The sequence below is a fragment of the Hyperoodon ampullatus genome, assembly GCF_949752795.1.
Source record: "Hyperoodon ampullatus genome assembly, chromosome: 5".
Lineage (NCBI taxonomy): Eukaryota > Metazoa > Chordata > Mammalia > Artiodactyla > Ziphiidae > Hyperoodon > Hyperoodon ampullatus.
Genome location: NC_136918.1, coordinates 55,150,294 through 55,160,163, shown reverse-complemented (window position 1 = coordinate 55,160,163; position 9,870 = coordinate 55,150,294). Strand labels below are relative to the sequence as shown.

The 9,870-nt window shown below is 35.7% G+C and overlaps 1 protein-coding gene across 1 annotated transcript; it reads right to left on the bottom strand.

Moving 5' to 3' along the window:
* Window positions 1-7,376: 7,376 nt before the first annotated feature.
* Window positions 7,377-9,669, bottom strand: LOC307053517 (coiled-coil domain-containing protein R3HCC1L-like; the record flags this gene model as incomplete). The annotated part of the gene is given in 3 exon segments (XM_079704953.1): window positions 7,377-9,170; window positions 9,174-9,228; window positions 9,230-9,669. Coding segments are annotated over 3 exon segments (2,289 nt in total).
* Window positions 9,670-9,870: the final 201 nt, after the last annotated feature.

Here is a 9,870-nt window from a genome sequence, read left to right as displayed (position 1 = left end):
GCATTTGTGATATTTTCCTTTTACATTACTTAATTTACAGTATTTTTCTGTGTAGAATTCCATTAAAATTTTAAAAAAGTTATGAGTACCGTTAAGTCACATTTACCTGTCTGTATTCACTAATTGCTGTGGGTTAAATTAAGCACATCTTTAATTGTAGGTGGTTTCTTCCATTGCCTAGAAAGTTGCAAGTGTGCTTCTCTCACTATCAGCTGATATGTGCTTAGGGAAGAGAAACTAATTTTAACATTAGCCCAAGCAAAATGTAATTAGGATGGCTAATCTGCTGAAAACTACCCCCAAAATCCCTTTTTTTTATGTAATGCCATTTTAGTGGAAATGGCATTTTTATGAAACACAAGTAACAAAGACATGAATGATGCCTGTGAGCCTTTTATATAATTTTGTGTGTTCCCTAATTTGTTACTAAAGGGAGAGTAGGAGCACTCCACTCCTACCATTTTGGATATGAAATAGATTTTTAAAGTAGAATTTTTAATGTAAAGACTCAATTTTCTTAAAATAATTGATTAAAATAATGAACCTAGGTCATAATTGATTCTCTAAAAGGGCAATGAATGTGTGTGTGTGTGTGTATGGCATGACAACCGTAAGTAGAAGGGCTTTGGGAATTATGTTTTTCATCACTGCCCTTTTTCATTAATGTGGATGATTGAAACTGACTTTCATTTTCTTTTAAGAATAGATACTCTGAATTTAGGGTTTGGATATTAAGGACAATGTAAAGGGATTAATAATTCTCTTAGAAATAACAACTATTATTACTACCACAATTTATCAGTTCTTAGTTTATTCTAGGAACTATACTAAATATTTCAGGCTTTTCTTATTTGTTGCTATAACAATTTTGTGAGAATATTCTCATTGCATAGATTATAATGACTCAAGCTCAGGGACTTTAAGAGACAACTAGTAAATGAATGGAAAATTTGGGATTTGATTCCCTTGTAGCCTAAAGCCAATTTAATATTCTTAACCAATAGGCTCTAGAGACTCAAGAAAAATACTTGATTCTTAATGCTGTGGAAGAAACAACAATGACAGAGTAACATGCACACCTGTTACCATTTTTCTCTTGCATTGTTTCTGACATGAAATTGGGGCTTTAATTTTTGTGTTACTAGAGTGTGGTTTAAATTTGAGAGACTTGCTTTGAAATCCAAAATTATGTAAATGTTCAAAACCTTCTGTGAAATATAGGAAACACAACTGTGCTTTTTACCTATAGACCTGTGCTTAGGTGAGACCAAGTAATTGTCTAACTAAATGGTCCTCAGAAAGCAATGTTAATAACTTACTCAATTCTTTGTCAAAACTCAAGTTCTGGGCTTCCCTGGTGGTGCAGTGGTTGAGAGTCTGCCTGCCGATGCAGGGGACATGGGTTTGTGCCCCGGTCCAGGAAGATTCCACATGCCACGGAGTGGCTGGGCCCGTGAGCCATGGCCACTGAGCCTGCGTGTCCGGAGCCTGTGCTCCACAACGGGAGAGGCCACAACAGTGAGAGGCCCGCATACTGCAAAAAAACAAACAAACAACAACAACAAAAAAACTCAACTTCTTTCTGAAATGATTCTCCTTCTAAATTTAAGTTTCTTGTTTTTTGCTAACCCAGGCTGATTTCACCTTTTGACTTCAATTTGAATATGATAAACGTTATAATAATCTGAATTTTGATATTACAACCTAATTTCAGAGATTAAAGCATTTTGATTAAGGCACTCAGCACTTTGGCTTCATGAAATAAGTGGAGAGTTAGTAATTACAAAATTATTAATGTGGATCCATGTTCTGCCACTTACCAAGTGTACCTACTAGGGCAAGGGTTTTTAAGCAGTGAGGTGCCAAAGTAAAACTCATAGAAGGGTCACAGAGGAGCATCACAGGATATTTTAATTTTTCAAAGAAAACACAAAGGTGCTTGACATCTATCGGACATCTATTGAATACTATGCAAACTACTAGCTCAAAGAAGTTCATTGTTTTAACATTAGATTGTACTGCATCACTTTTGATGCTATCATATATTTACAAAGCTGTATTTTAAGTTTGCTTGTTAAAAGCAACTACCATATGAATAACAATGTACAGTGGGAAATGAGAGTGGTGATGTCCAGTATGATTTCAATGTTTGAGAAGTGTGGCCCAAAAGGAACACAAATTCCATTAGTAGATAATTGTAGTTATTTAAGAATGAAATTAAAAAAAAATACCTTCTTCTTTAAATTGTGTATATTTTTTTCCAATCAGCTATTAAGATTATTGGGATATAAATACTTATTAAGTAGTTTGGATCTAATTACTTAAAATATGGAACTGTTACATATTTCATTATATATAATGAAATATAATTCACATGCCATACAATTTTCTCATTTAAAGTATACAATTATTAGTTTTTACTATATTCACGGATTTGTGCAATCATCACCAAAATTGATTTTAGACGATTCTCATCATCTCTTGAAGAAATGCCATACCCACTATCAGTCATTCTTCATTTCTCCCCAGCTTCCAGCAATTACTAATCTACTTTATGTCTCTATAGATTTGCCTATTCTGGATTTTCCATCTAAATGGAATCTTTTAATATGTTGTCTTTTGTGACTAGCTTCTTTCACTTAACATAACATTTTCTAGGTTCATTCATGTTGTAGTATGTTTCACTATTTCATTATATTTTATTCCTGAATTATATTCTATTATTGTTAGGTACATTTAATTTATCCATTCATAATCTGATGGGCATTTGGATTATTTCCATTTTATTCCATGGAATGAAGCTGCTATGAACATTTGTGTACCAATTTTTGTGTGAACATATATTTTTATTTTTATTGAGTATATAGAGTGAAATTAATGAGTCATGACTCTATATTTACTTATTTGAGAAACTGCCAGGTTGTTTTCCAAAATATTGCATCATTTTGTATTCTCACCAGCAGTGTATCAGTGTTCCAATTTCTCCACATCCTCACCAACACTCATTGTTATATATTTCTTTGGTTAGAGCCACCCTAGTAGGTATAAAGTGGTATCTCATCTTGGCTTTAATTCACATGTCTCTAATGGTTAATGATCTCTTAATGTGCTTATTGGCAATTTGTATGTATTCAGAGAAATATATATTCAGATCCTTTACCCATTTCTTAATTGGATTGTCTTATTATTATTTAATTGTAAGGGTTTGGATACTTATATATAATCTGAACACAAGTCCCTTATTAGACGTATGATTTGCAAATATTTTCTCCTATGTTGTCTGGTCTATTTTAGTTTTCTTGATGGTATCTATTAAAACACAATTTTTTTTTTAATTTAATGAAGTCAAATTTATGCAGTTTGTCTTTTGGTATCATATTTAAGAATGCTTTCCTTAATCCTGAGGTCATGGAAAATTTCTCCTATATTTTCTAAGTGTTTCATTGTTTAAACTCTTACATTTAAGTCTATGATACAACTTTGAGTTGAGTATGGTATGAGGAAGGGATTCAGATTTATTTTTTTGCATATGAATGTCCTGTTTCACCAACACCATTTGTTGAAATGAATTTTCCTTCCTTATTGAATTGTCTTGGCTCCCTTGTTAAAATCAATTGACTAAAACTGTGAGGGTTTATTTCTGTATTTCCAATTCTATTCCATTGACCTCCATATTTGTCCTTATACCAGTACCATGCAGGCTTGATTTATAGACAAAGTCTGTAACTTTGTAGTAAGTTCTGAACTCAGGAAGTGTGAATCCTCCATCTTTGTTCATCTTTTTCAAGATTGTTTTGTTTATTCTGGGTCCCTTAAATTTTCATATGAATTTAGGATCAGCTTGGCCATTTTTGCAAAGAAGTCAGCTGCAATTTTGATAGGAATTACATTGAATCTGTAAATCAATCAGAGGCATAATGGCTCAATAATATTAAGCATTTCAACTCATGAATATGGGATGTCTTCCCATTTATTTAGATCTTATTTAATTTCTTTCAATAGATTTTTGTAGTTTTCACAGAAAAAGTTTGTACTATTTTTGTTAAATTTATTTCTAAGTATTTTATTAGTTATGTTATGTTGTAAATGTAATTGTTTCTTAGTTCCATTTTTGGATTGTTCACTGCTAATGTATAGAAATATTATTGATTTTTAATATTGATCTTATATGCTTCATTTTTGAACTCATTTATTACTTCTTATATATATTTTTTATTGTGGTAAGAACACTTAACATGAGATCTACTCTCTTAAGATATTTTTGACGGTACAAGACAGTATTGTTAACTACAGGCCCAATGGTATGTTGTAGTTCTCCAGAACTTAATAATCTTGTATAAGTGAAACTTTATATCTATTGAATAACAGCTCACCATTTCCTCCTTACCCTGGTCCCTGGAAACCACAATTCTACACTTTGCTTCTATGTGTTTGACTTTTTTATATACCTCATGTAAGTGGAATCATGCAATATGTTTCCTTCAGTGACTGGCTTATTTCACTTGGCATAATGTCTTCAAGGTTCATCTATATTGTTGCATATAGCATGATTTCCACCTTTTCTTAAGGCTGAATAATATTCCATTGTGTGTATATACACCTTTTCTTTGTCCATTCCTCCACTGATGGACATTTAGTTGTTTTCCATTATCTTGGCTATTGTGAATAATGCTGCAATTCACATGGGAATGCAAATAGCTCTTTGAGATATTAATTTCAATTCTTTTGGATAAATATCCTAAAGTGGGATTGCTGAATCACATGGCATTTCTGTTTTTAATTTTTTGAGGAGACTCCATATTGTTTTCCATAATGACTTCATCATTCTACATTCCCATCAAGAGTATACAAGGCTTTTGTTTTCTTCAGATCTTCACCAACACTTGTTATTTATTACTGTTTTTTAATAATAGCTATCCTAAGGTATGAGATAATATCTCATTGTGGTTTTGATTTGCATTTCCCTGATGATTAGTGATATTGAGCAATCAATGCAATACCTATCAAAATCCCAGTGGCATGTTTTAAGACAGAAATAGAAAAGCAATCCTAAAATGTATATGAAACCACAAAGGACCTCAAATAGCCAGACCAATCTTGAGAAAGAACAAAGTGGAGGCATCACACTTCCTGATTTCAAAATACATTACAAAGCTACAATAACTAAAACAGCTAGGTACTGACATAAAGACAGACATATACAACAATGTGACAGAATAGAAAGCCTCTAAATAAACTCCTGAATTATATGGTCAAGTGATCTTCAACAATGGTCCCAAGAATAAACAATGGGGAAAGGATAGTCTCTTCAACAAATGGTGTTGGGGAAAACTGAATATACACATGCAAAAGAATGAATTCAGATCCTTATTTTATACCATACACAAAAATCAACCCAAATGGATTAAATACTTAACTGTAAGACATGGACATATAAAACTCTTTGAGGAAAACATAGGGGAAATGCTTCATGAAAATGGTCTTGGTAATGACTTCTTGCATATGATGTCAAAAGCACAGACAAAGAAGGAAAAACAGAAAAGTGGAACTATGTCAAACTAAAAATCTTCTGCATAGCAAAGAATATAATTAACAGTGAAAAGGCAATGTCTAGAATGGGAGAAAACATTTGCAAACTATATATCAAATTAGGGGTTAATATCCAAAATATATAAGGAACTCCTTCAACTCAATAGCAACAACTCTAAAACCTGACTGAAAAGTGAGCAAAACAGTTGAGTAGACATTTCTCCAAAGAAGACACACAAGTAGCAATCAGGTATATTTAGTTTGTACTTCTTTTTCTAAGTTCTTGGAGTGGAAGTTTAGGTTATTTATTTGTAATCTTTCTTCTTTGCTAATATAGGTGTTTAAGATTATAAATTACCACTTAAATACTGCATTAGCAGCATCCCATAAGTTTTGGTATATTACATCTTCATTTTAATTTTCATTTATCTCAAGCTATTTTCTATTTTTCTTGTGATTTCATCTTTAAACCATTGTTTGGTTAGGAGGGTATTGTTCAATTTCCACACATTTGTGAATTTTCCGAATTTTTTTCTGTTACTGATTTCTAGTTTCATTCCACTGTAGTTGGAGAACATACTTTGTATGGTTTTAATCATTTAAATTTATTGAGGCTTGTTTAATGGTCTAGTATATGGTCAATTCTAGAAAATATTCTTAAGAAGGATGTGTGTTCTGCTGTTGTTTGGTGAATTATCCTATAGATGTATTAGGTCTAGTTTGTCATTCAGTCTTCTGTTTCCCTATTGAACTCCTGCTGGTTGTTCTGTGCATTATAGAATGTGAAGTTTCCAAGTATTATTGTCTATTTCTTCCTTTATCCTGTCAGATTTTACTTTGTATTTTTGGGGATTCTGTTTTAAGGCACATATATACTTTTTATATTGTATTTTCTTGATAGTTTGACCCTTTTATTAAAATAAAATGTCCTTCTTTGTCTCTAGTAACATTTTTTTTTTGTTTTAAAATCTATGCTGTCTAATATTACTATAGCCACTCCAGCTTTCTTATGGTTGTTGTTTGCATGATACATACATAATTTCCATCCTTTTTTTTTTATGTCATAAAATGGGCTTTAATGTCTTTCTCTCACAACGTGATAGTACTGCTTAAACTGGAACTGGCACACAGCTCCCAAGACCGGCTTCCTGTAAGGAATGAAGCGGGCACGCCCCAGGCTGCCATGCGGCTGGAGCAGCCCCAGGCACTCAGCTTAGTACAAGCTGTGGAGTCCAAATACCTACACCTGCTGCAGTTCACCAACTTGGGGGTTCTGGAACCGGCCGTGCAGATTCTGTGAACACCAAATACACCAGATACCGTTCCATCTCCTTGTACTAACAGCTCCCTCCCCTCTGACTGCCCACCTCACCCACCCCCTGCAATACTGCTGTTCTCAGCTTTGTGAGGTACTAAGGAACACCCTGCCTTTGCGGTGCCTTAATCTCCCATCATCACAGGTTTGAATCCTCTGTTTTGCATTTGCTTAAAACATCTTGGAAGTGTGACTTGCCCTGTCCAGAGGACTCTTGGAAGTCACAGCTTCCAAGTTCCTTCCTAACTGATGGCTTCCTTCCACGTCCAACACAGTTAAGGCAGTTCCAAAGAACTGCTTTAGGAGTGAAGACAAACAGGAGTCTATCTTCTTCCTATACCTAGTCAGCCCTTGTCTTGATTGCTTATCTCTTTCTTTCATTAACATGCACATCTGCATGTACACAGAGCTCTGGAAAAATCCTCTGAAGACTGGAAATATTTTCTGAATTCCTGGAATTATCCCTGTCATCAAGTGATGTTCAAACTGCAGACTGGTCTCTGCCTTCCCAGATGTCTTCCCGTTGCTTGGCTTACAATTGTTTTCTCTCGCGGGCTTTTTGCAGTTTCTTAAGTTCTGCTTCCCGTTCGGTTTTGCTCTGCTTACTTCGAACCCCAAGGGCACTGATGACTAACCTTCTGGCTAGGGCTGCTGAAGTCTCAGGACACTCCTTTGCTGGCTGGAGAAACTCAGCATAAGCTCTAGGTTTGGCCTTGGCTGCTCTTGTGGCCTGCGACAAGGGCCGGATTTTCACCATGGTATGTTTACTACCCAGGGCATCACGAGCTGTAATCGGACTGGAGAATACTCCTAGGGCGTGTGTGTCATCCACCCATTTAATATCAAATCCTTTCTTTTGATAAGTGCAGAAAATCCATAGGAGATCTTCAGTACGAAATTCTTGGGGGAAGTCATAAATTTCAATGACATGTGGGAATTCACAATCACTGAGGTCAATATCAGGAACTTCATGGTTGTAATAATCAAATATAGGTTCTTGGATGCTTTCTCTATTCTTCATATTCCCTGATAACTCTTGTAGAAGACGTCGGTCCAGGCAGTCACCATCATCATTAAACATAGACTCCCAGCTCTCCTCAGTAGCAGCACTTGCTTCTGCGTGAGACATATCAGTTGCTTTCGATTCCATGGATGTTTCCACAGATACTGATTCTATATCAGGAAAGGTTACCCCAAATTCTGTAGTCTCTGAGTCATCTTCTTCTTTTGTTTTCAACTCTTCAGCAGTTTTAAGTTCATGCAACGCCTCTGTTATATCACCAGTACAATCTTCATCACTGCCCAAAGCACTGTCTGAAAATACTTTTGTCCCATTTAACATACTGAGTTCAGAGTCCAAAAAAGTATTACAATTACTACCAGCAATCTTATTTATAGGTAAGGAGGAAGCACAATCTGACAAGCTCTCTATCAACTTTCCTGTCGACTCTGTGAAACTAGATGAAATACTCTCAGCATAAATATCTGAGCAAGCAGTCAGGTTGCTGAAATATTCAGTGTCATTCCCCGTTTTAGCTACATGAAGAGGGGATGTATCTGCACTTATTTCTAAATAGTCTGAGAAACTACTTGTGTTGCTACAGGCCTCATGACCTACTCTAACAGCAACTACAGTTATTTGATTAGATATGGTATCTGTAATGTCCATGATACATGTCTTATTGGTAATGTCACCTACACTCTTAGACCCATTATTTGTATATGTTTCATGAGCAAGGACAGCTGTATCAGAAGATTCACACTTTACACATAACTCATCAGCAGTGCTGTCATTCTCCTCACACTCTCTAATCATTGTTGGATCAAAAATGCCATTTGTGCTCTCTAATTTGCTGACTATAGTCATATGATGAGAGATGTGACCCATAGTCTCAGGAATGGAATCTATACCTTTCTGATCCAAGATGAAATCTGTACTGTTGGCTGTATCACCAACATTCTCAGCATCCAAGTCTATGCAAGTCTGATCAATGATACCAACTGGACTTCCAGGAACAGAATCAGTGGTGATGCCTCCATTGCTGCGCTTCAGCATTCCACCCAATGTCTGCATGCCTTGTTGTACAATTCCAGAAACAGAGCTTGGTTTTACTGGTGCAATCATACTCTCAGGTTTCACCACAGAACTAAAATCTCCAGGAAACTGGGATAGTATCTCTGCAACCCTGGCATCAGTTTCCATTCTGCTTTCCAAATTTCTGTCTCCAAATGTTTCCCCATTTAGTTCATGCCTATTGAAATCACAGAATTCCACATTTTGGAATGGTTTGTTTGGAACCTGAGCCTTACTGATTTCTGAACAAGACTAAGATTGAAGCAACCCATCCTGTTCTGTCACATCTCTGGTTTCAACCTCCAAACACTACCTTCTTTGGTTTAAAATGTCTTTGTAAAGGTACGATAGGTATAATCCCAGGATTTGGGACTCTTTGCTGATGTCCTTGGGATAATACTTTTTTGGATTCTGTGGTTGCCCTCTTAGTACAAACACTATCTTTATTTCTTTCTTGAAGCCACGCATCTTTATTAAATTTTGTTGAAGCTTTCTTTCCTTCCCTACAATTGTGCTCCTTTTTATCAGGATTAATACTTAGTCTTTGAGCCTCACGCTTGTCTCTAATGATCTCCTTTTGAGAGAAAGAATCTTCCTTTTGTTCTTCTTTCACCATGAAGTTAGGTGGACCACAGCTTTTTCCCTCATCACCTGATTTGTGCATTACTATACCCCTTTGAGCTTTGGGTACATAAAGCGCCATGTCAGGCCTCCTGACTCGAACTCTGCATCTCTCTGCTTCTTGCTGCATGGCACCACCTCAATCAAATAAGTGACATTTATTTTTTGAATAATAAAACTCTAGAACGTGCAGATTGACCGTGTCTGAGGCAAATGGTACAAAAAGTTCCCTTCTGAACAGATAGCAGCCTCACCTGTTGGTCCAGTGGTTGGGACTTCGCCTTCCAATGCAGGGGGTGCACCGTTCAATCCCTGGTCAGGTAGCTAGGAT